This window comes from Trematomus bernacchii, unplaced genomic scaffold (genome assembly GCF_902827165.1).
Source record: "Trematomus bernacchii unplaced genomic scaffold, fTreBer1.1, whole genome shotgun sequence".
Lineage (NCBI taxonomy): Eukaryota > Metazoa > Chordata > Actinopteri > Perciformes > Nototheniidae > Trematomus > Trematomus bernacchii.
The window spans coordinates 532,391-555,975 of record NW_022987727.1 but is presented as its reverse complement, the minus strand read 5'-3'; the positions used below and the strand labels follow the sequence as shown (position 1 = coordinate 555,975).

Here is a 23,585-nt window from a genome sequence, read left to right as displayed (position 1 = left end):
TCATGATATGTGTATTTATTGAGAAAGCTGATGGACGATGCCCTTCACAGACAAACGGTGTATCAATCTACAGTTTTTAATTGATTGCTTGAAACAGTTACTTTCAATCAATTCTTGATTTTAAATCCAGAAATGAACAGTAAACCTAAAAAGGTACATCATAGTGCTGTAAGGAAAAGACAACACTGAATCATTTGACGGATACTATAAAAACTAGCAGTAACAAGATACAAACCTTAAGTCCCCATCATGTTCTTGATGGAAAATCCCCCAAGAGTTATCGCATGATAGTCCATCTTGGTTTGGGTAAAGAAGGCATTACTTTCCCTGAATATAAAAATGAATTGTAGACATACAATATATTATAGTAATGTAGTACAAAGTGTGCTCTCCCTTTTTAAGATTCAGTGTATTCATGACTAACGTAATAGAAAAAAATCTGATGGTAATTAAAATAAACTTTAAACTATTTACAGTATAATAGTGTTTGCATGGACCATCTCAACAGGAACTGCAGAAGGATTCATTGGAAAAACATTTATAAATGACTCACTATAGTTTACTGTGTCATGGTGATATCTAAACATTTTCTATACTCTACATCCATATAGGTTAGCCCTCCTACTTGCTATACAGTGTTGCTTCTGACTCAAGTCTTGGCTTGTTTGATTATAAAATGACTGGCGATTTGAGCATTATAGAAAAAGAAAAGGAATGTTGTACTTTGAAACCTCTTTAACGTTTCTTTCTTGAAAACCAAACAGGTCTTTAGCTTGTTCTCTTCATACATACGATTTCTAAACACCCTTATTATAGGGTGAGTGTGGAAAATAAAAGATAAATATTTTCATTCTAAAACTTTAAACTTACAAAAAAATCTAGATCAAGAAACAAAGTCAGGAATGGTAATAGAAATATTAAATCAGATTAAAGAAAAATCATAATAAACTATATTTTATTTGAAATAGTTCTTTTTTTCTCAGGGTGTGGTATGGAGGTAGGGGTGTGGAGGACTGTGATGCATCTCCCAGAACCAGTCCAGCTCTGAAGTGTCTCTACTACTGATTTAGTGTGCTATGAAGAGCGTATGAGGGCTGAGAAAGGTGAATATTACAGTAACTGTCGATGTACAGTAGGCCTCACTCTTTTACAAGTACGTTTGTAGAATCTGGCTGTTAGCTCGAAGATAAAAGTAGGTCAGGCTCCTTGGCTCCTTCCTGCCCGCTGTTGCTGTGTCCGCAGTTCCCCGTCAGCTCGGGGAAGAGGCTGGTCCGAGCTGAGTGAATTGGAGAACCTGGAGTTGGACTCATGCCTGGTTTCTTGGGAGGGATTGGAGGAGGATGGGTCCTCTCTGAGCGAGGAGTGAGGGGGGAGCGGATGCCTGGAGATAAAGGCCCTGAAGAAGGAGACCTTCCCCCAGGAGGAGATGCTGCTAGATTGCGGTAGTCTGTACCAAAAGGAGAGCTGCTGATTGGTGCCAGCTTGACGCCGGCCTGCTGGCTGGTGAAACGGGACAGCACCTGAGTGACGGTGTTGCGGGCCAGCTGCTTTGCCGAGCTGTGCTCTAGTGGGGGAGGGATGGAAGAGGTGGTGGGGGAGAGGTCTCTGGGGGAAAGGGGGCCTCCATGCAGCTGATGCTCCAGCTCAGCCTGGCTCTGGAACTTGTGCCTGGCGGCGTGGAATCGCTGGTTCACACTGGCCTGGTAGGAGGACTGATGGAAGCCTGGGCTGCCCAGACGCTTGGCAAGAACAGGGGAGGAAATAGGAGAAGAAGAGAGGGAAGAGGAGGCTGTGCTGGACGGAGAGTGAGGATGAGGGTGAGGGGGAAGAGGGGAATGCAAAGGTGCTCCACCCCCATTCTCTACCACCCCTCCATTGTCTGCTCCTCTTCCCTCCTGTGCCGGCTCTGTCTCTTTTTGAGTGTGATGCCCATTGACCTTTGACCCTGAGCAGGATTTAGGAGCGACAGTTATCTTTCCATCCGGCTCAGTCTGAACAGAAGTGGACACCAACATCATTTTGGAAAGAGATTCCTTCACCTCTGTCTCCTCAGCCTCCTTTGCCTTTTCTTTACCCCCTCCAGTTTCAGCCAACCTCTTCCTCAACTCCTCCAACTGTTTCTCGAGCTCCATACTCCTCTCCTCCTCTTTGCTGATCCTGGCCTTCATCTGCTCTCGTTCCGTGTTAAACTCAGTCAGCTGCCTCTCAGACCGGGCCTCTAGCTCTTCTGCCCTGCTCTTCTCCTCTTCAAGAACCCCACGGAGCTTCTCCATGGCGCTGGACTCCTCTTGGAGTAAGGAGTGAAGTTGGGAGACCTTCTGAGCCTCCTCCTGTGCCTGGCTGTTGGCTTTCTGGAGCTCCAGCGTCAGGGTCGAGGAGATCTGTTGCTGCTGGGACAGTGACTCCTCCACCTGGCTCGCTGCCTCGGCTTGTTGCTGCTCTAACTTCCGCACAGTTGCACACTCCACTTCCAACTAGAGAAAGAGTCAGAGAGATAAAAGATTAAAGGTGAGGCAGCTTTTCCACATTTGGCCACAAGGAGGCAAAAGAACACTGCTTTGTAACATTGGATCCAACAGAGGAAGAAAACGCCTACCTTGTTTCAGTGTAAACATTTTGGTATGCATTTTGCACTTATTCCATTGCAAATACAAACTATGATTAAGTCAAAAGTGACTGAGTGTCTTTTCTGTTTATTTTTAAATGGAACTTAACTACTGCCAAGGGAATCCCCCTATTCATTCATTCATTTGAAACAGATTAAATGGCATACAATATGTAAAATGTATTATTTATTAGACCCAATGCATATCAAAATGTCGGCTTTCTAGTCTGTACCTATTGTCTATTCAACTTTAATTGCATTTGGGACACCTAAATTACTATGGATTTAGGAAAAGGGATGAACGACACTATGAGAAGAGAAACAGAAAGAAGCATTTGGTCATGTTTTGCCATGTTAAATACATATTTGCTTACTCGGCATGTTTATGGAAAGTTTAGTTTGCTGTGTGGTCATTAGACGGTGAATGGGCGGCTGAAAGCTTTGATGAGTTATCGATGGAAAGGAGAGGTGATGAAACACATGTACAGAAAAACAACACAGTCAGGAAGCCTGAGGAAGACACTCAGGAACCGTTTCTTACATAAAGCCCCTGTATGAAGTTTGTATAGTGGCTGATTGTGTGCTCACAGTATGTGTGCGCCAGCTGACCTTGCATTAGACATGGACATCCATTATCTCAGGTTTCCTGAGGCCATAAAGCCACATGGCTGCTGGACAACTAAACAATGGCCTCTTCCTCCTCTCTTTCCTTTGAAACAGTACTGTAGTGGTGCATAAAAGGGTGCCTGCGTGGGTTGTTACTTTATCGGGCCAAGCCCTTTCCACCCTACTGAGTCACACAATAAACTGTACTGATGATTCCCTGCTCAGTTGCTGGGTTTTACTCTAAAGGACGCTGTGCAAACAGGCAGGGGAGAGGGAAAGAGAAGAAGGAGAAAGAGGGAAAGGAAAAATATCTTGAACCAGATGTGCTTGGATATCAGCAAGAGAGAAGTGTGATCACCAGTTATTGCTAAGACTTAACCAAACCTAAACACCTACAAATACATACACACACACTGCAGGTGTACATGTACATTTGATATATTTTACACATAGTCATACCTGTTGCAGCAGTTTGTCTCTTTCTGTCCGCAGCATGAAGGTGAAATCATCACTCTGCGCTGACTCCTGGGCCCGCCGTCGTTTCTCCTCCTCCAGATCAGCTATCATCTATCACACAGTGGAACAATTCAATCCCATGACATGCAGACAGGTTTTTCTTGTTGCAGGATTCAGCGTATGCATTCATCAACAAATAATGTTTCTTTAAAAAAATTAAAAAAACATTCTATTAGATTAGATCCTGCCTCACACAGTGTTACATTCAATACAACTATAGGAAGAATCTCAAAGAAAATCTGACTTTGGGGAGGAACATAAAGTAAAAATATTCACAGACATCCATTTAGAATCAAAGACACTGGTTGAGACTATGTTGGGCTGGTGATTTCATACAAAATAATAATAATAATAATGCAAAAACATTTAAGCATTTCAGTTTTTCATGTGCCAAGCTCCAACTGTTACTTTGACGGGTGTGCACTAACTAAACAGCCTGCATAGCAGAACCTCTTCTTCATTACTAGGTTTAGTCAGTTTTATCAACTTTTATAAGGTTTACTCATCAGAGTCATCAGGTTGATATTTATGAGCTCAACTTTGATAAAGCACTATATGCCCCCATCTAAGCTCCGGATTCAGATGTTGCCTGTCTGCCTCACTCCCCTCAAGCCAAGGCTACGGGACAAACATGTCGACAAATAGAAAAATGCATTCATACACAACAAGCCTTTTGTGTGAGCCCCAGTGTGACACTGCTTGGGTACTCTGGGGATAGCAGCATCGTCCAGACACGCTCATCTGAACTGAAGACGATGAGCTATAGAATGGTTTCCTGACTGTATTACTCACCCTCCTGTGTCTTCTCTCAGCAGCAGACAGCTGTCCCATCATCCTCTCCTGCATCCTCTTGCAGTGAGCCATGACCAGTTTCAGCACAGCCAGAGGGTTGGGGCCCACCGCCCGGCCCTGCATGTGTCCCTGAGGCTGGGAGAGCGTGTTTTCACGTTCATCCGCCTCGCTGTCCCGCTGCAGGGCCAGGAATGGATCGCTGAGGTCATACTGGCCATAACGCTGCTGGACGAAAGTATCTCTGTGCTGAGCCTAGATACACACAAACATAGAGCACACGTAATGGTACTGTTAGGCTGTCCCATTAGCATCAGGTGCTGGATTAGATCAAGGCAAGTGCAGCTGTGTATTATTTCTACCTGCGGCGTTCTTTCCCGACTAAAAAGAGTGAACAATGTGATTTTATTAAAAAGGCCTAGTTTCTGCATTGCAGCACCAGAAACATGTGTCAAGAAAAAGACATGGGGCCTAACAGCCAAGAAAAACACACAGTAACTCATCACAAACATACTGAGTGAACTTTGGAGATAGATTGACTTTCAGGGAAATAACGTTTTGGAGCATAACACCATCAAACATTGACTCATTAGTAAATGTGTGTACAGGAAATCTGCATGAAGTGATGTTAGTGTGATTGTCAGTGTGAGCACAAGCAGATGGTATTTCCCTTCAACCTAAACACAAAGAGCCTGTCCAACCCCCACCAGGGGCAGATGTTAACTCCTCCCCAGGGATGTAGGGGTGAAGGACCTGGCCATTAAATAAGACATACACAGAGCTATTTTTAATGGAGAGTTTAGGATATACCTAACCCAAAAGCAAAATAATCCAATAATAAATGACAGCACAACATCAAGGAGATGCTGAGGGAGAAGAATATTGCGGGCGAATAAACTAGTGTCCATTAACCATAGACTGTGCCAGCTTGTTTGAGAGAAACAGGCTAAAATGATGTGACACGTGATAGTTGACCTCACTCTGGGTCTCCCCGATACATCATCCCGAGGTCTCATTAACGACATACAGTGAGTACGTTTGATTTCTCGAGGCATGCAGGGTCAGCTGGCGGCGTTAGTGATGTCAGCACAAGCCACAGAGTTCACACCACGTGCCTGCAGGACACCCGTCACTGTCTCCCCCTCCAATCCTCATCAGACACCCCGGTACTCTGGCCCCCCTTCGTCTCCCTGCCCAAACACGCATGGCACCGCATTCCTCTGCCTGTTCATCACCATTTCTTAGAAAAAATGCCTCTCTCTACTTCCGCCTCTCTGTCAGTCTTTTTTCTCACACGCTCTGAACAACACAAATACACACATATACACCCAGAGGGCATCAGTAGGCAGGCTGTATTTGAGGCTCTTTTCTCTGGCTGAACAAAGAATGTGACCCTCAGTGAGGAGATTACAGGACTTGAACAAAGACGCTGTCTCAATGCCTTGAGTCTTAGGCATTGTCTCCATGTCTGACCCAGAAGGCTTCAGTGTGCATGTTAGGATGGGTACGCATGTGTGGGTAGTATCTCTGTGTCTTTTCCCCTCCCTTTTTATCTTAATATGGGTGTGCATGTTTACCTGTGGTTGTGTGCATGTGTTTAGGGCTGGTCTTTGAAAGTGAAGCTTCTTCATCAAGCTGAGACAAAACTGTAGCTTCCTGTGTTAAATGGCTGTTTAAACAGACCATTAAGGGCAGCCTGAGATTGGATTGTCTGTGTGTGGTTGTGTGTGGTTGTGTGTGGTTGTGTGTGCAATGGAGGCAGTCCTTGCCTAGGGACTGGTCTCCCATGGTTTTCCCGGGATAGTTTGGATCATAATGACAGAGTGTGCCTTCCTTTATGAAAGGGCACAACAAGCAAACCCTCTCTGCTGTAAGGCTGAGCTGGAACTACTGATGACAAATGTCTCCACAACTATGGGTGGGAAGGAATAAATGACATGCTGTTACTCCCTGTTTCATAATCAATAATTCTGTTTTTGAATTCAGATCAAGAATTCATCTCAAATATCATGCCATGTGAGAGCTATGGAAAGTGGTGTGCTACAGCTTGTTTGAGCATTACCCTCTTCAACAGATTGTATCCCCTAATGCATTCCCGCAGCTGTAACGACGTGTGAAAGACAACCTGATGCTTTTCACCTGGAACAATTCTGTTAGTCCGTTACCTACAGCCCCAGGATACAATCATCTCTTGTGTGAGCTGAAAAGAACCAGGGAGTCCTGTTTCCTTAGAGATCCTCTATAATGGCCGTCAGACAATGAAGGCAGCAACTCTAAATGGTACATCTCCTGTTACAAATGTACAGTTTGGCCCTTAATCTGACATGAATTGCATTCAAAATGAGCACGAATGAGCATCTGAGCAATGAGCATGCTGCTGGCATTTGTTTGCACACCATGCTGCATAAGGTTTTTCGCATAACCGACTGTCTCCAGGGTAACGTTTTTCATCCTGAAGCTTTGCAGAGGGGGTTTATGGGAAAAGTATGTGGTGAATTAGTTCCTCTCTTAAGAGAAACAGTGAGACACACAGAGACAAAAGGACAGCAGGACCAGACCTGTCAAATATGAAAGTCTTTGTTAGAATTGAAGGCTTGTGCTAGTGTTACCGTATAGGAGGACAATACATTGGGATGTTCCCACATTTTACCTTTATTACTTATTTTATTATTAGTTATATTATGTTATATTCATTTATCAAGAATCTTGATTTAATATCATGTAACTGTCTAAGACTATGAGAGGAGGTAGGCTCTAATGTGAAGCAAAGAAAGTGGAGAACAAAAGATGACACTAGGTCAGCAGCTGCAGACTCTTTAGTGTTGGATCCTCTTCAGATTTATGTCCCTAGCTTCAGTGTTTTCTTGGATGAGGAAGTAAGATGTTAGCAGTGCAGTTTTTCTTCTGGGGAGAGGACAACTACTCTGCTCTACTTAATAGTGGAAAAGGACATTTAGTCAATGGACCACTTGTCAGCCGTGCTGAATAACAGGCCTTGGCAGGTGAGCGGTATCAATCCACTGGCGGTCACATCTGATTTAACAGAGCTGGTGAAGCTGCGAACTCAAACACACACAAAGAGCTCTGACCCCATTGTGTTGGTTCTGGTCATATAGCATCAACAGTCTGGGAGAACTCGTAAAAATTAGAAATGAGTGACACAGAGTCCATAAGTACAGACAGACTAAAAGCTTATGCTTGTAGTCCTCATAAGATGGAGTTCACTCATTTAAATTCTTGAATAAGTACAAGCTGTACAAAACTACGTCTGAACTGCGTGCTATGAAGTATTTCCATAAGGCACTAGTTGAGTAAATGTCAAATATACCTTAAGAAATATTAAAAAAAACATATTTTATACCAACCCATCAGTGTGCAAGTCTTATTTAGTTTGAGCATTTCAAAGGAAGTTTGGAGTGACAGACTAATGGCTAGCTAACCAGCTACACAACACTGACAGAATAACAGTATGTAGTATTGTCTTGGGATAACACATATTGCAAATGTACTGACTTAAAGATACATAAATGGATATTTGGCCACATGGAGGAAATGTAAAAGTTTAGACACAAATGTGTGAGAATTATGGGCCGTAAAGCCAAAATAGTATTATTGTTGAGAAGCTATAGTATAGTGCCAGAGAGTTTGTTGATATCATCTGTGGGTCTTACAACTTTCACATAGTAATTCAAAAAGTATTTATTAGTAGATCCTTACATCTCTTCACATAAACACTTACTCCAATGAACTGAGAGCAGTCATATTTGTCCCATAAACGAGCAGATACTGTTGTACTAACAATACATTAACAGTACCAGGTTGTTTGTACCAGAATGTTTTGTAAGCTTAATCGGTATACAATTAGACATTTGTAGTGCATAACATCCATCATTTATTTGATTGTATTATTTTTCTTTAAAATATTACAAATGTGTACCATTCAAATACTGTCAAGAAAGTTCAGTTTAAGGAAAGAACTGGGTTTAGAAAATGTGTAAGGAATATCAGTTTGAAAAAGAAAACCTGGGGTCTCGTGCAAATATCTCAGAGAGCAAAACATAGTTAGTAATAGAAAGAGAACCTCAGGGGGAAATAATGTTTTTGTACTGAAAGGGGCTTTTTTCCCCATATTTACCATAACAGACAAAACATGGGCTCCAGATACAATAGCTGCAATTTGTACAGGGGGCCTGCCCCAGTGACATATTTGCAAAACATGCTCAGCAAAAGAAAGACAAATAAAAGGGAGCAAGAAACAGAGACAAGAGAGAGAAAAAGAGTTTTAAGTTTGTGCTTTTTAAAGTGCTAAGGTGTGTGCTTAAGGCTTTGGCTGCATCTTCCACACCTCCCACCCACACATTTACCACAGACAGCACTGGGAAGATAACTGGGAAGACGCCAAACCAAACCTTACTTTACTTTATGGGCTGTGCAACAAGACAACTTCCAAGTAATGATTAACCGCCCCAGTTGCTATCATCAGTGGTTATTGAGGAAACATGGGAGCAGGTGCTCTTGCCCTTTGGTCGGACAATGCTTTTGGAGAAGCAAATCATTAGGGTGGAACAAGGAAGTAAGGAAGTCCTCCTCAACTGAGTCAAAAATTAAACTGATTTATGTTACAAATGTCAACAAGAACTGCTTTGAGAAGCAGTGATTTTCTTATCTATGATGACTGACGACTTATATCACTATTCTATTTGTAGCAAGCAAATACTCTCGTGTTCAGTGCAAATAGGGGCTTAGGGTGGAGCTCGTTACCATAACAGATATGATCCTTATTTTGAGCTGGGTCAAGGGATAAGACAGGCTGCCATAAAAAGGAATCTTAACTTAGGAAATAAAGTACCCGATTTATTTCTCACATGGACTAATATTTGATGTAAATTAAGTGTGTGATGTGCTATGTGCAGGTTAGAACTTGATCTTAGCAAAAGCAACAGAATAAAAGAAAGTTTGACCAGTCATGTCGGCATATTCAGGTCAGGAAGCTTTACACTCGCAGGCCTTAGGCAGTTGATGTGGAAGCACTTCACTGTCATCATAGACGACTGTGCATTACAGTCTTATAATAGCTAATGCTATGCTTTTAAGGGCACCCTCTCTGAGGTTTGTGTTGATTTTTATCATATTTTACCCTTAGCCATCTCTAGAAACATGTCCAATTTAGGGAGTGATTTTTGTACAGGAACAGAATATACAATCTTATCTGAACAGCACACTCTAACCAGGCCCTATTGTTTTATGGAGTCAGGAAATCATGTCAGCCTGCCAAAATAGACAAAGCATTTTAGGATTACAGGATATGACATCATATGGAAAACAAGACTGGCCCTGCTCAACATGACTGCAACATTTTAACCAAAACAAAAACGGTTCAATCCATTTTCAAGTGGCCATATTTGTTTCACAGCCAAAGGTACTCAAGAACAAACCTAAGAAATATTTTGATATCAGTGTCACAAGTTTGCTTCTCTCTGTGTTTATTTGGCACCTCGAAAGTCGTGCATAACAATCACAAAAGACTGCTCCACCACTGAGAATTTAAAAGGCAGGTCTGTTTTCCTTTCTCTAACTGTCATTCCTTTGAGCTACTGGAATGTTTTCTATGTTGGATTAATGCCATGTATGCCTGACAGAGCGAAAATAATAATAGAATTAGTTCCTGTATAGATATAGACAATCATCAACTCATAAGATACGCCACTCCTGTAGAACTGCACGACCTGTTTCTAGTGTCATGTTCTCAGGAATGTACCCTCAAGTAAAACTGCTACTCTGTCTCCTTCGTTATGAGAACTAAAAACAGTACAATCAGGAATCTGTAGAGACATGTCCCAAAGGTGACGCCACCATAAAAGTAAGCAAACACTGACACAGATTCAACTTTTTAGAGGTGTCGTGTAAAGGAAGGGTTAAAAAGGCATCTGAATGCGGTTGTCCCAAGCAATCTAAAGGAATCCCAAGTACTTGCTGCGGAGGAGAGAAAATATTTAAAGTTTGGGAAAAGAGAGGCGAGAATTTAAGTGCTGTTTTAACTTTCTCAACTGTCCTCAAGTTAACATTATTGACACATACTGATTGTGGTAAATGTGGCATGTTAGCTGACAATGCCAGAAGAGAACTCTAGATGGAAGAAAAAAACACTATGGAATATCAAGAATCAGTAAAAAGTCACAGTTGGAAAATGAAAAACAGAAAAGACTGACATTACAATCCGACCTTCTGGGTGGAAAATCAATACACAGTCAGACAGAGCTCAATATTGGACACATTATTCTGCTATCAACCCCTGACCTAGCCCCATGGCTACACACAATCTGCCCTATCTTCGACCAGTCAGTAAAACCGTAGTACAAGCCCCCAGTGGGAACAAGGGAAGTCAGTGATTTGAGCCTACAACTCTTTACATCCTCTCCATAATAAACACTGCAGCCTGTAACTGGCCCACCAGAGACCACCAGAGCGTGTGTGTGAGTGAATGAGTGGGCAGATAGGACACAGGTCATGGTAAAGATGAAAGACCCCCCGTAATGTCGCTGTGTGTGAGGAAGGAGGAATGGAGGAAGAGGGTAAAAAGCGGTTAAAGATACAGAAAGATGAATAAGTACAGACAGCATGGCGACTGTACATTTGTCCTAAGGGGAACTTATGTGCGTGTGCGTAGCGTTTGGGGCCAACCCTGCCTGCATCAGATCTGGAAAACTGCCATCTAAGATGCATCAGGGCTGGTAATGTAAGATCGGCTTTCCTTCAAGCCCTGGCACGAACATTATTTCATGATTACAGCCTAACTTACTTGCTAGATAAACATCCCTATCAAGGCCGGTTCATTAAGACTAGACAGTCAGGGTTGCTACTTGTCCTCATCACAGCCTGAATCACTACTTTAGACAATGAGTCAAGCATTCAGAGACTAAGCAGCTTCATCCGAGCATGGAGCAGCTGCAGCGATCATGAGTGTGAAAAGCAGCCAGGGGCACGGGGAGAGCCAATCAGACTAGACTCAAACACTGCAAAGCATTGTAGCTGAAGGAAAGCTATGCCCTTTCACTTGAATATGAATGAATGAGCTGGACAAAACTGGGGATGTATAATTTAAATGTGTTGTTGGGTGTCTAAGGTGCTTTCAAAATGTGCAATTGGATTGAAAGACGAGACATCGCCCTAGTCTGTTCAGAGTTTGAAACACAGTAGGATGCAGCTGATTTGTCAGAGAAAGCCTGATAACAAGTGTTTGAGGTATGTACCCAAAGAGAGGTGCCAAACAGCCAGCAAAGCCTCCTCTATGGCCGAGGGCAAATATTCTTTCAGTTCAGAAGCAATTGGAATTTCCCAGATTGAAAGAAATGTGAAAAGATGTTGATAGTTAAGACAAAAACTGTTGACATATATAGTTCTGAATATTGCCTAAATTGGAAGAAAAATATGAGAATTTGAAATGTAGACTACATCCTGTTTAAGGCAGTAATAACGTTGGTGAACTGTTGGAATAAAGGCCTGGGAAACCAGAATGACTCCTGCACCATTGTCTTTACTAGCTCTGTTTCCTTAGTTTCCTGTTTACACATCCCCTCCCTGCTAGCACACATTCTTTTTGGGGGGTGTAATGCTGACAGGTTCATTTTAGTGTAAAGGCAAGCAAACAAGCGTGTTTTTTTAATAGGTTGCTAGGACGGCTTTAATATTGTTTTTCAGCTTTTATTACGTATGACTGCTCCCAAATGCATGTGAGGTGTTCTGCAATGTGTATGAAAGTGTCAATACTCACTCTGAGGGCATGTATGACCACATCCTGGGCCTCCAGCTCTCCCTCCAGGACACTGAGGAGAGTCAGCAGCTCTCCTCTGCTTAGAGCCTCCACATTCATCTTCTCATCCTGAGGACACAGAGGGAGGGAGAGGGAATATGTAAGAGACATATTCTTACTGGTTGTTTTTATAAAGCAAAGGAATAAAATGTACTTAAAATTCAATGAAAATGATCTGCTTAGTCAAGAAATTAAAATGTGACTGGCTGTTATAAATGGATTTATGTGAAGCGGTACACTTAGTGCTAGCGTTAGTGACTTTTCTGAGAGCATTTTGTCAGTGAGTCGCACAGAGCGTGTTTAGGATGGGATTTTGGGTCCCATCTTTGGCCTCACTGTGTTGTGCCCAGGGTTATAAACAGGAAGTCATTAGCATATCTGCATGTTAAGTTGCTGAGGGACTGAGGACAGTTGCTGTATTCGGTCCCCATAGTAAAGATTGTATTTGTTTTAAGGTGAATGAGATGTTTGAAACATCTTATTTGCACACACTTTTAAGGTATTAGCCATCCCGCACTCCATCCACTGTGTCCTGTGATTCATCAGCTAGGTCCAGTCATAGTCATAGGGCCACAACACACTTCACACAGCTGATGTCATCCTTAAAATTAAGAGAAAGACAAAACACAGTTGACTTCATCGTTGTTGAAGTTGCTTTCAGGTTATTATCAGTGCCTCATAATGGTGGGCTGCTCCTAAGAGTGTTAATCATGTGTTTGACAAAATACAAGCAAGCTGGTTAGTCAGATAACCATTTAGTGACCATTATGCCCTGCTTTTTTAAAAATGTTTTTCCGCTAATTTGTTCAGATTTTAACTTGAATTTGTCCCTCCTCAGTACCAAAAGTTAAAGCAACCGTCTTCATCCTCCCTTTGAACAAACTTCTCCTCTTCTCTAATAGAGAATGTTGGCTACTGTTTACTTTCCTGCTGCAGCATTCAAATACCTCGGTGCATTCTGTGGCTCACCACACATTCACAGCAAAGCAACACACACACACACACAGATATAAGAGTGTGTTTGAGCTGTTGGCTGTCAAGGCAAAACTCTATGTGTCACCCGATATCTGTAAATCAGTGTCCATGGAAAATAATGTCTACATTCCAGGGATGCCCACACCATGGGAAGTATCAGTGAATAGTAAATCCCTGAATCCAACTCTCTAGCCTGCATGGTTTCATATGGCAAAGTTGCAGTGTGGCTTTGTGATGAACTCATAACCGCCCAATGTAAACATCTTACAGTATTGCAATGATATATGGTTCATCCATGCATCTCATCACATGATGATCGAGCAAAATAAAAAAGTCTAAATAGGACAGCATTACAGCTAATTTGTCTTTGGTGAGTGTTTCCATGCTTGTGTGCACTAGGAGGACACAGTTCACTTATTTTCTTTATGGTAATCTTTTCTCTCAGTAGTACACAAAGCATGGATTAAACTTAACTTATCCTGGCTCATTAACCAGGAAGGATCTGTGCTCAATGTGCAAGACAGATTGCACATTGTGTTCAAACCAAACTAATGATCGCAGCGGTTGCTCAGGAACAGCAGAGGATCCACCTGCCGTCTTAGGCCTTTGTCTGACACAAGGGACTGTCATTATTTCCCGTGTTGGAAACATTAACTTCAATTGCAAAGTCATATAGACATCACAAAAACAACACATTAGCTATCATTCATATAGATTGCCTGCAGTGATGATGGTAAAATCAATACTGCATCAATATTACTGAAGTAATCACACCCATTACCCTGAAAATGAACTCAACATAAGACCCGTGGTTCTCAGCGATTGTTGCTATTATCTGTCTTTCTAAATGTACTTTAGCAATAGGTTTTAGTGCAAAGTACTGACTAGTTGGCGGCTGTAAAGTTTCACTTAACCAGAAATGACAAGCACCATGCACTACGAGCAAATAGGTTGGGTCAAAAACCTGTCTATGGACTTTTGAATTTGACCTTTTTTTACTCAAAAAAGCCCGACTATATTAGAGACTTAATTTGTGGAAGACATGTAGCAATTATTCCCACAACCTCCCGTGTAAACATACCTTCATGCGCTCAGTTCTGGCCGCATTAATTGTTCTCCAAATCCAAAAAGGAGGCTCCACAACAGCATGAATCAAAGCAGTCCACTGTCACAGCGCCCTGGCTCTCAGGCGAGTGCAAACAACAGACATTCAACGACGAGGCCGCCAGCCAATCAAAGTGGCGTAGTGTAACAATCGGACCAATGGCTGGATGGCATTTCGCTAGGGGGCGGGGATTAGGGCGTCCCTGAGTCTCTGGGATAAACCTCTTTGTTTCGGACGTCCAGTGTTGATTTCTACACATGACTGTTTCTTAGCGTAATTTGGTACATTTGGTCTAATCATGGCATACTATAGGTGCATGTTGAGTAGTTGTGATAGTAAATGATTAGTGACAATAGTATGAGTGTGCTCCAACTGAGTAGTTTGCAATCAAAAGCTACATTAAAATATTAAATTGATTATAACATTATAGCACACAGACAATCCGTTAAATTACTAATAGGATTTAGGTTATTTCAGGTTATTTCTTAAAACTCCCCTAAATATGGACGCCTCGTGTGAGGAGAGAGGACTTGCATCGTCTCTCAGTGTTTTAACGCCCCCTAACGTCCAAATTACAGCATTTACAACCTAACACCACCTGATGTCTCCAAGCCTACAGTATGCTCTATTCACACCTAAAGTTTAATAATAATAATAATAATAAAGTTCTAAAGTTTTATTTGAGTTGATGTATGTCCATCTGTAGGCCAGAAATGCTGTGAAGTCCCACATTAAAACCCTGTTTTCAAATAGTGTGCTGATATTGTCCAACAATATGGGAGTGTCAGGTCATTTAAAACAACGCCAATTATTTATTGAAATAGGATAGGGAGAGGGTTGTCAAAGAAGAGTCAATGTTCACTCTATACTTCTTTTGTTACTACCATTTTTAGACCGGGTCTTCATAGAAGGAACCTCATAGACAAGATGTTTTTCTTAAGGGATCTGCTCTAAATTGTGCAAAGTCATTGTTGCTGAAATATTCCCACGATAGCGTGTAAGTAAGAGACTGCTGGTACCTACCCTTGAGACTCTGAAAATGGTATTTCCGTCAAAGTTCAGCCTCATGTTTCTTCATGTATGAATGCCTATCATAATTTGAATGATGTAAAGCACTGCAAGACCGTTTTTATGTGCTATGTGCCTCTGCTTGTGTTTTATTGTTCACCTGTCATCGTTTATCATGTGAGAGTACCCTTTCACCTGTACTTCACTGGCTTTTAATTTGTCCTATACTGCTGATGTAACAAGGCAGCACAAATTGCAATGATCTTTAAATAACTGTTCAGTAAAGAAGTATCCAGATCTGGTAATAAAGTAAAAATAGCCATAAAGTGTCAAAACTGTCAAAACAAAATGATTATTCTGCAAAGGTAAGAAGAATCAAAAGTACCACCATGCAGAAAAAAGGCCCATGTGAGTTATGAATTATATTATTGGATTTCCAAAATAAAGGCTTATAGTTTGCCTAAAATAACAGATGATCAAATGAGTTTAAGAACTTTTATTAGATAAATGAAAAAAAAAGGTACAAATGAGATGTGATTACAACATATAAGTCATATGAGCAAAGCCATGATTGAAAGGGATGGAGAATGAGGTCATTATTTGCTGCAATCTCAAACCCTGTTTCCTGAGTAAAGCCTCCTCAGGTGCACTCTGTGATAAGCTCTCCGCTCCAACCTCTTAGAAAAGCAGAGCAAAGAGCACAGCCATAATCCAACAACATGGAAACAAGCAAAGCTGGATATTTGAGCATATTTAAACTCTCTACATGGCGTTTTTGCGATAAAATACAATTGTAATGTTGTTGTTTTTTTTTTTTAGATGTACGTTCCACTGTTACATAGAAGTTGATCATGTTATAAAACTATTTTACAGTAACATATTAGCATATATAGTGATAACAAATGGCCATACAATTATGTAGCATATGTGTTAAGAATAGTACTGGTGATTACAAAAATTGTTAATCTTTTATATTCAAGATTTTAAAAAGGATAACAAAGAAGGATATATTTAGTCAAAATACATGGAGAAAAATTAAGTTATTTGAGTAAATGAAAAGGACGAAAACATAAACAATGTTTTTTTAAGTATAACCAAGCTTTTTGAGCCAAGTTTACATGGTGTTCTGACAATAAATGGTGTCCTTTAATTTGATTATTAATAAACTGTTATGCTGTAGATTGGTTTGAAAAAGAGAGATAGTTGTTGCAGATAATCGAAAAGTTAGCTTGAGGGAGAATCGGCAACGGTTGCTCTGGGCACCAGCTTCAGTTTGATGGGATTCTTGGGGGTAATCAATTCATCAACTCCCAGCTCCATTGGAATCTAGGAAAACAAGAAATGTGACCAAAATGAACCCCTGTAAAAGCTCAAACATGATTGCACCCAACCTTACATAAAAACCTTCACTATTGACAACACACACTGAAAATGTTTCCTTACATCTGTCTCCTTGCAAGTGACAAAGCTGAAGTTCTGAAGGATCTCTACCAGAGCCAACTTCATCATCAAGAGAGCAAATCGCATGCCAATACAGTTCCTTGGCCCTGCTCCAAAGGGCAGGAAGGAATATGGATCTATGTTGGCTTTGTTCTCTTTGCTGAACCTAAAAAAGAATGAACAAACATCTTAAGTTGATTAGCCGAATGACTAAATTCAGGTAAAAATGTACCTTAGTCTGCCATCAATCTAGTATAGTACCTTTCAGGTTTGAAAGCCTCAGGCTCAGACCACAGATCAGGGTCACGGTGTAGAGTGTAAATTGGCACCATTATGACAGTTCCTTTAGGGATGGTCACACCGTTAATCTCCACGGAGGACTTTGCCATTCTCTCTAATCGACTAGCAATAGGGTACAGCCTCATCGCCTCATTAATCACCATATCCAGGTATTCCATCTGCATCGCTGCTTCATAGGTTGGCCGATCCTTGAGTATAAAGTAGTTGGTAGCACATGATCAGTTGCTGATTAAATACAAATATAGATACAGTAAAAAAAACTCTCTAGTAACCTTGTCTGGTAAGGTTTCATCAATCTCCTCTTGCAAGATCTTTTGAATTTCAGGGTGTGTTGCCAGGGTGTAGGCTACAAATCCAAGTGTGCTGCTACTGGTTTCATAGCCAGCAAAGATGAATATCATTGCCTGGGACAGGATCTCGTGATCAGTCAGTCCTGTAAAACAAAAAAAACATAATTAACCTATTCAAACATTCCTGATAAACACCTCAGCCATGGTGTTAACTGCTTATCTATCTCATGTTATGTCTTGTAGCATATAGACAATGTTAAAAACTCTATTTTCAACCGAGGGATTTTTCTTTTTTTTGACCCTTCAGCCGCGACTACAGAGAAAATTAAATATGATTTATTTCTTTACCTTTGTTGGAGCTTGCATCGTCTTTGTTCTTTGAACTTTGAGAGTCCACCATCAACTGCATGAAATCCACTCGATTCTGCAAGGCAAAGTAGAAAGTAGAAATCCTATATTGATTCTCCAGTTTGTGTTTTAAGGGAAAGGTATGAACACAACATATCAAAAATGGACAAAAATCAACATCAATCAATTGTACATACCTTATGTTCTTTATTATTCCGGTCTGATTTGATAGATGCTAGAAAGTTGTAGAAGAACCCTGTCACTTCAGCAGGGAAGAATGACACATCCATCTTTTCAAAAATTCCTCCCAAGAATGGAAACAGAACTGAAAAGAATCATAGTTCAAAAGATAGTTAATTTTGGGTTTAAGGGGTCGAGTTAGACAGTCAGGTTGTACAGCATAACTTTGACATACCGATAAGCACAAGCAAGGGATTCAGGAAGTTGAACTTGACCATTCTCTTTATGTTTGCAACAAAAGGATCAGAGGGATTGTTGATGGAATCAATGTCCACACTGAAGGCAGTGCTGGTCACAACATCCATACTGTATGGTCCAAATACACTACAAAGAAAGGCCAACATACAAACGTTGGAACAAGCCAAAGGTTAACGCATGCAAATGTTTCTTTTAGGAAATGTTGTTTCCTTGAATATATGTGACGGGACTACGGATGGAAACTAGCTCAAAGCTAAAATCCGGCTCATTTACATTTAAAAGCATTATTTTGTTTAAAATGTTCATTAATGTGCACTGTCCCGGTTCAAATAAACGATTAAATAAATAAATACATGGAATAATGAATAGCACAATAAAAAAAATCCTCTTAAAAGACTTTAGATGAAAAAGATGAAAAGTCATTGCCCAAATCTCATCAAAGAATTACTCACTCTTTAACATCTAGGACTTCTTCTGCCTCTACTTTCTTGTGAAGGCTCTGGATCAGATTACCTGAGTGCTGCAACATTATCGGATACATCTGTGAAAATAAAATAAAAAAATAAAGAATGAATGAATGCTTTTCATACCAGAATGATCAAACAACTGGTGTAAATAATGTACAAATGCTAATTACAAATATTTTAAAGGTGCAGTGTGCTTTTTAACCTCTTTCAGGCGACCGCTGGTGAATGACGGTGAGAGTACACTGCGAATCCTCTTCCATTGTTCATCTTCTACCATTGGTACGGCATCACGTAAGGGTCCATTTAGGCCCATATCCTAAAGCCAACCCCCACCCCACACACACAAACAAACAAACAAACAAATAATACATTTTATTTTTAGGCGCCTTTCATGACACCCAAGGACACCGTACAATTTGTTAAAAAATAAAGAAAACGCTAATAGGCAACAAAACATGATAAAAACACAGGAAATCATGGAGGAGACAGTCAAGTGGACACAAATGAAACATATAATGGGGAGCACTACAGTGAGTAGGCAGATTTGAACAGGTGGGTTTTTAACAAACACAGAGGGTGTTTCTCAATCGCGAGTACGCTTGCTTGGTAGCACATGTCTGCCGAGCATCTTGCTTCAGAAGCGAGTCAAGAATACTTCCTAGCATTCGGAAAACGAAGAGTGGAACACGCTAGCAAGTGTGCAGGTGTGCGTCATATGAGAGGCCCCGCCTTACATCTTCCGCCACAGATTTGGGGAAATTGGTCTGTGCGCAAAGCATTGTGGGGATTTTAAGACCGCGGAGTCTACTCATGTGCAGCCTCAATATTTCTCCAAACGGAGTACGCCGGGCTCGGTAGATTTCCAAGTATGCTGGAGATTGGAACAGTACTTCGGCGGCACTCGATGACGTAGTATGCTTGAAATAGTGGCTCTGAAGCAGCTTTACTCGCGATTGAGAAACACCCAGAATGCCTTATTTACATTGTGGTGTACATTTGATTAGTATTGAGGTCTTAACTTGGGAATCACTGGGAACAGTGTGCTTTGCTCCTTACCCGTCTGTTAGTGAAGACAGAATAACACTCCTTAACCAAGACTGCTTTGATCATAGCTGTGTCCATCGTAGCGATTATTGGCTGCCTGCCATCGTACAACCTTAAAATTAAATGACAGATATTGTGGCGAGCCAGTTACAGCCTGGAGCTTTGCATATGCTATGCATGTTAAGATAATAGAGTATTCTTGTACACACACTTACCCCCACATCTTTCCATATTTCTGATAGCATTCTGTGTCGAAATTGTGAATGCCCTAAGGAATAGAGGAGTGACAAAGTCAAAACCATTATAAGAGGAGTGTAAGCTTAGATCACATATTTGAATGCGTCTCACCTTTGTGTACCCCAAAAAGGTCCCAATAAAGGGCAGAGGTGTGGGTCCACGGATGCCTAGTTTCTTGAAAAGGCCATATGGAGCATATCCATATCTGAGGATTAAAAGCATGATTAAAAAACAGAGAACAAGTCCATTCTTCTTTCATATTGCCTTGTGTTTTCAGTTGTATCATCAGTAAAAGGAAAATAAACAAGTTTAAGTATGTTCTTGATAAAGAATATGGACTTGTATTGCAAACTGTACTTACATATCCACTGTGAATGACTTCACCTCAATAAGTATCCCTGTTATCTATTATGAGTAATGGTCACATGTTCACAGAAGTGGTCCTAATCTCAGAAGGGCAAAGTTTGAATGTGTTATCATTATTGATACTCCTAACCCCTCGATCCACCGGGTCCGTCTGCGTCGCGTCACGGCTGCGACGCGGTTTTGGTCCGGCCTCCTCCGGCGTCATACCGGGCGCGTTTCAGAAGCGGAGCGTCTTACCTGCCGGCTCGCAGTTTTTGTTGATTTGGGCATATTTCCTGGACAGGCTACTTTGTACAGACAAAGTTAATAATAATTGTAATATTCCAGTTATAAACGACATGAATCAAAGATGTGTTGCTGTATTTTAGTGGTAAAAAAATGCATTCATCATCATAATTATTCTATATATAATTTACAGTGCCTGTAAACCGGAGGCGTTGCATAGCGCCGGGCAGGAAGTGGACCGGTCAGAGCATCCAGTCAATCCCCAAAATAAACTAATTTTGCAGACCCTATCCCTCCGTAGTATTTCCAGTAGGAGGAGAAATGCCAGCGTTCTCCTCCGGTTTACAGGCACTGTGTAAATTATAAGCAGTGCAAGTAGGCCTATAGTATAAAATATATAGATATTAATTTCATGATGATAAACATTGTGGAACAATGATGAAAAATGTGAATGGAAGTGGCGACGTAAAACTGACACAAAACAACAAACTTTTGCCGAGCCAATGGAGAGTTTCATCACCAGCACGGGGTAAAAACCACCAATGAGCGCTCAGCTCGAGATACCAGCGAGTCGTTTCCCATCAAGCATTTCGCTTCCGCAGCCCGTGGAGAGAAACTGCGCCGCCTCGCCGCGCCTCGCTCTCAAGTCTGCGGGCGCCTTTGTCCCGCGAGATTTCAACGTCTCATGTAGGCGAGCCTCCAGAGCAAGTCGGACAAAATGACTAACCATCATGCAACGCACTAGCAAGACGTTGATCGCAATTGCGCAGGTCTGCGTCGGTCTCGCTTGTCTCAAACAAGCCTATTGTTTCCATAGCAGCATCATTTTGACTTGTATGAAGTCTTTAAAGAAGAATGTATACATTTTTATAAATTACAATTATTATTATTATTAATATTATTATTATGTTCTTTATGTTGATCAGATGCATTTCAAGATTAAAAGGAAGATAAGGAAATGAGAAAATAAAAGCTTTTAGCCTGTTGCTTATTTTTTTGTCTACTTTGTGTCCTGATAAAGTGTAAGTTTATCAAATGTTGTTGTTTTCAAAGCTTAAGTATTGTGTCTGTCACAGTGAGCGCAGTTTCTTGGTTACGCAGCGGGAGTGAGGCTCAGCTGAGATGGTTGGAAAAGCGATCGATTACTTTGTTTTGGAAGAAAACCGGAAGTATTCTACACGCAAATCAATTCTGTTCACTTCTTCGCTGATCGTTTTGCTTCAGAATAGGTCGGTTCCCCCTGTGCAGCAACTTAAACTGCAAGACTTCACAGCAAAATGCTTTTAGCAACATAACATAGTGACGTTCACACAATATCTCCAGTTTTCTATTTGTATTCGGCTCAATTTGTCTGAAATACATCAACTTTCAGAAGAAAAATAGTGGCAAACTACACATAAAAACTTACATTGCGATTAGGGTTAAGAAAATGACTATTAAAGTCCAGGTCTCGATGGAAAGATCTGGGAGGTATCCCATCTTGGCTCCTGCGCTCACTTCTGTCGTCTGCAGCCAATTCCCTCTGTTGTTAAGCTGCCCAGTAGGGGCGGTACCAGAGCCATATATATATATAGGCCTAGTGTTATATAGCCTATAGTCATAGTGTAACCCTATATTATACGGCTCTGGGCGGTCCCACATAGTTGGAGATAACTCAACGTACATATTTGAATTATCACCTACTGAACTTTGACTGACTTTTAGCGTAGGCCTACTTAATATTATTACCTCATCTTCAAAAGAGGGTGTTATTTCACGATGGTTTGTGAAAAGGATTTAAATGATCTCAACACAAGTGTTGTAACATTTAAAGTACTTCTAATTATCGTAAGAACTTATGCATACTTAATCATTCTTGATTGCCCAATTAGGTTGACTTTCAGTAAGTACAACATCTATTTTACTAGGGTAAACATTTTAGACCGGTGGAAACAAGGGATTGTAGAAAGCTAAATGGGATTTTCCCTTTTTTTCATTTAATCGTTTATTTGAACCGGGACAATGCACATTGATGATCATTTTAAACAAAGTAATGCTTTCAAATGTAAATTAGCCGGATTTGAGCTTTGAGCTAATTTCCATCCGTAGTCCCGTCACATACAACATTTATGAACATGAGTTATAGATTTTTTAACATTTTAAAGTAAAATGCTTCAATCTGGTGCACTTTGAGCAGAATGACTAGAGACTAGATCTAGGGGGTACAACTTTAAACACCAATATGAAAAAGATCGGTTTACATTTTAATAACCAAATAAGTATGTGAACATAACCAATAACCTACCATAGCCAATAACAAATATATGTAACGTATTTTATTTTTGTTGTTCATTCATATCTTATTTTACCTAGTTAACATTTATTTAGTAATGCACATTTGTTAATATCTCCAGTTTTAAACGATATTTTTGGTTACTGTCCTATGTATACATTGGAATGATTTCAAACCTGTTGTTATTTATCCTAATAATTATAAAGTGTGCCTTGGAAATATTTGTTTACATAAATTGTGTCCAAACCGTTTGAGACCCACTGAGATCTCAGATAACTTAGACTAAAGTGAACTATCTAAACACTTGAGTCCTTTACCTCACTGAGCTGTAGTTATCAGCCTCAGGCCCCGCTCACACGGGACCGTTTGCGTTTATGCACAGTATGGTATTCAAAAAAGTCTTCCGTTCACATGCATTTGTTTCATTTAACGTGTCTGTTCAAACCATAGACTGTATATATAAATGGACGTAGGGTCCGTGACGTCACCCATAGGATTCTGCAGAGTTGCCGAGAAGCCCTTAGTAGGTGGAGTCGGCCACTAACGGCTCGACAGTGACGTCTGAGTCTAACTCCCGCCTGCTACATCCTGCTCCAAATAAGGGCAAAGAGGCGGAGCCGAGGCGGGACCTTCTGCCTCCAGCTGGGAAGTAACAGAGCTAGCTCAAGCTAAGAAGCTAAGCTAACATGCTTCCCCATCAGCACACTGCCGTCACATTTTACGTTTCTAAGGTAAGCGGACATG

General features: G+C 41.0%; 2 protein-coding genes across 3 annotated transcripts; both read right to left on the bottom strand.

The window, feature by feature from the left end:
- Positions 1-56: 56 nt before the first annotated feature.
- Positions 57-14,489, bottom strand: cttnbp2nlb (CTTNBP2 N-terminal like b). 2 transcript variants are annotated; one of them, XM_034144655.1, is made up of 6 exons: positions 14,383-14,489; positions 12,819-12,927; positions 12,288-12,395; positions 4,520-4,771; positions 3,671-3,778; positions 57-2,474 (listed from the first exon to the last, which is right to left on the bottom strand). In XM_034144655.1, the coding sequence occupies exons 2-6, from the start codon at positions 12,867-12,869 to the stop codon at positions 1,176-1,178; spliced, it is 1,818 nt and encodes a 605-aa protein (XP_034000546.1). In that variant the 5' UTR covers positions 12,870-12,927; positions 14,383-14,489; the 3' UTR covers positions 57-1,175. The 2 variants fall into 2 exon arrangements, with proteins under 2 accessions (XP_034000546.1, XP_034000547.1); XM_034144656.1 differs by lacking the exon at positions 12,819-12,927 and having other exon boundaries at positions 14,383-14,486.
- Positions 14,490-15,895: 1,406 nt separating this feature from the next.
- LOC117494023 (cytochrome P450 3A30-like) lies at positions 15,896-22,077 on the bottom strand. Its single transcript, XM_034144654.1, has 13 exons — positions 21,978-22,077; positions 20,090-20,183; positions 19,957-20,009; positions 19,754-19,853; positions 18,900-19,013; positions 18,683-18,771; positions 18,208-18,356; positions 17,990-18,117; positions 17,793-17,868; positions 17,427-17,587; positions 17,116-17,342; positions 16,858-17,020; positions 15,896-16,740 (listed from the first exon to the last, which is right to left on the bottom strand). Exons 1-13 carry the CDS (start codon positions 22,046-22,048, stop codon positions 16,639-16,641), a joined length of 1,527 nt encoding a protein of 508 aa, XP_034000545.1. The 5' UTR covers positions 22,049-22,077; the 3' UTR covers positions 15,896-16,638.
- Positions 22,078-23,585: the final 1,508 nt, after the last annotated feature.

What these genes read in the sequence shown, in the direction of transcription:
- cttnbp2nlb (XM_034144655.1), bottom strand. Translation starts at nt 12,869, where the DNA reads ATGAATCACAGGACACAGTGGATGGAGTGCGGGATGGCTAATACCTTA. An exon ending in TGGTCATACATGCCCTCAGA is followed by an intron (nt 4,772 to 12,287) that starts GTGAGTATTGAC and finishes GTGTGTATCTAG; the next exon opens with GCTCAGCACAGAGATACTTT. An exon ending in CTGAGAGAAGACACAGGAGG is followed by an intron (nt 3,779 to 4,519) that starts GTGAGTAATACA and finishes ACTGTGTGATAG; the next exon opens with ATGATAGCTGATCTGGAGGA.
- LOC117494023 (XM_034144654.1), bottom strand. Translation starts at nt 22,048, where the DNA reads ATGGGATACCTCCCAGATCTTTCCATCGAGACCTGGACTTTAATAGTC. An exon ending in CTGTCTTCACTAACAGACGG is followed by an intron (nt 19,014 to 19,753) that starts GTAAGGAGCAAA and finishes GGTTGGCTTTAG; the next exon opens with GATATGGGCCTAAATGGACC. An exon ending in GAGGCTTTCAAACCTGAAAG is followed by an intron (nt 17,021 to 17,115) that starts GTACTATACTAG and finishes ATTCTTTTTTAG; the next exon opens with GTTCAGCAAAGAGAACAAAG.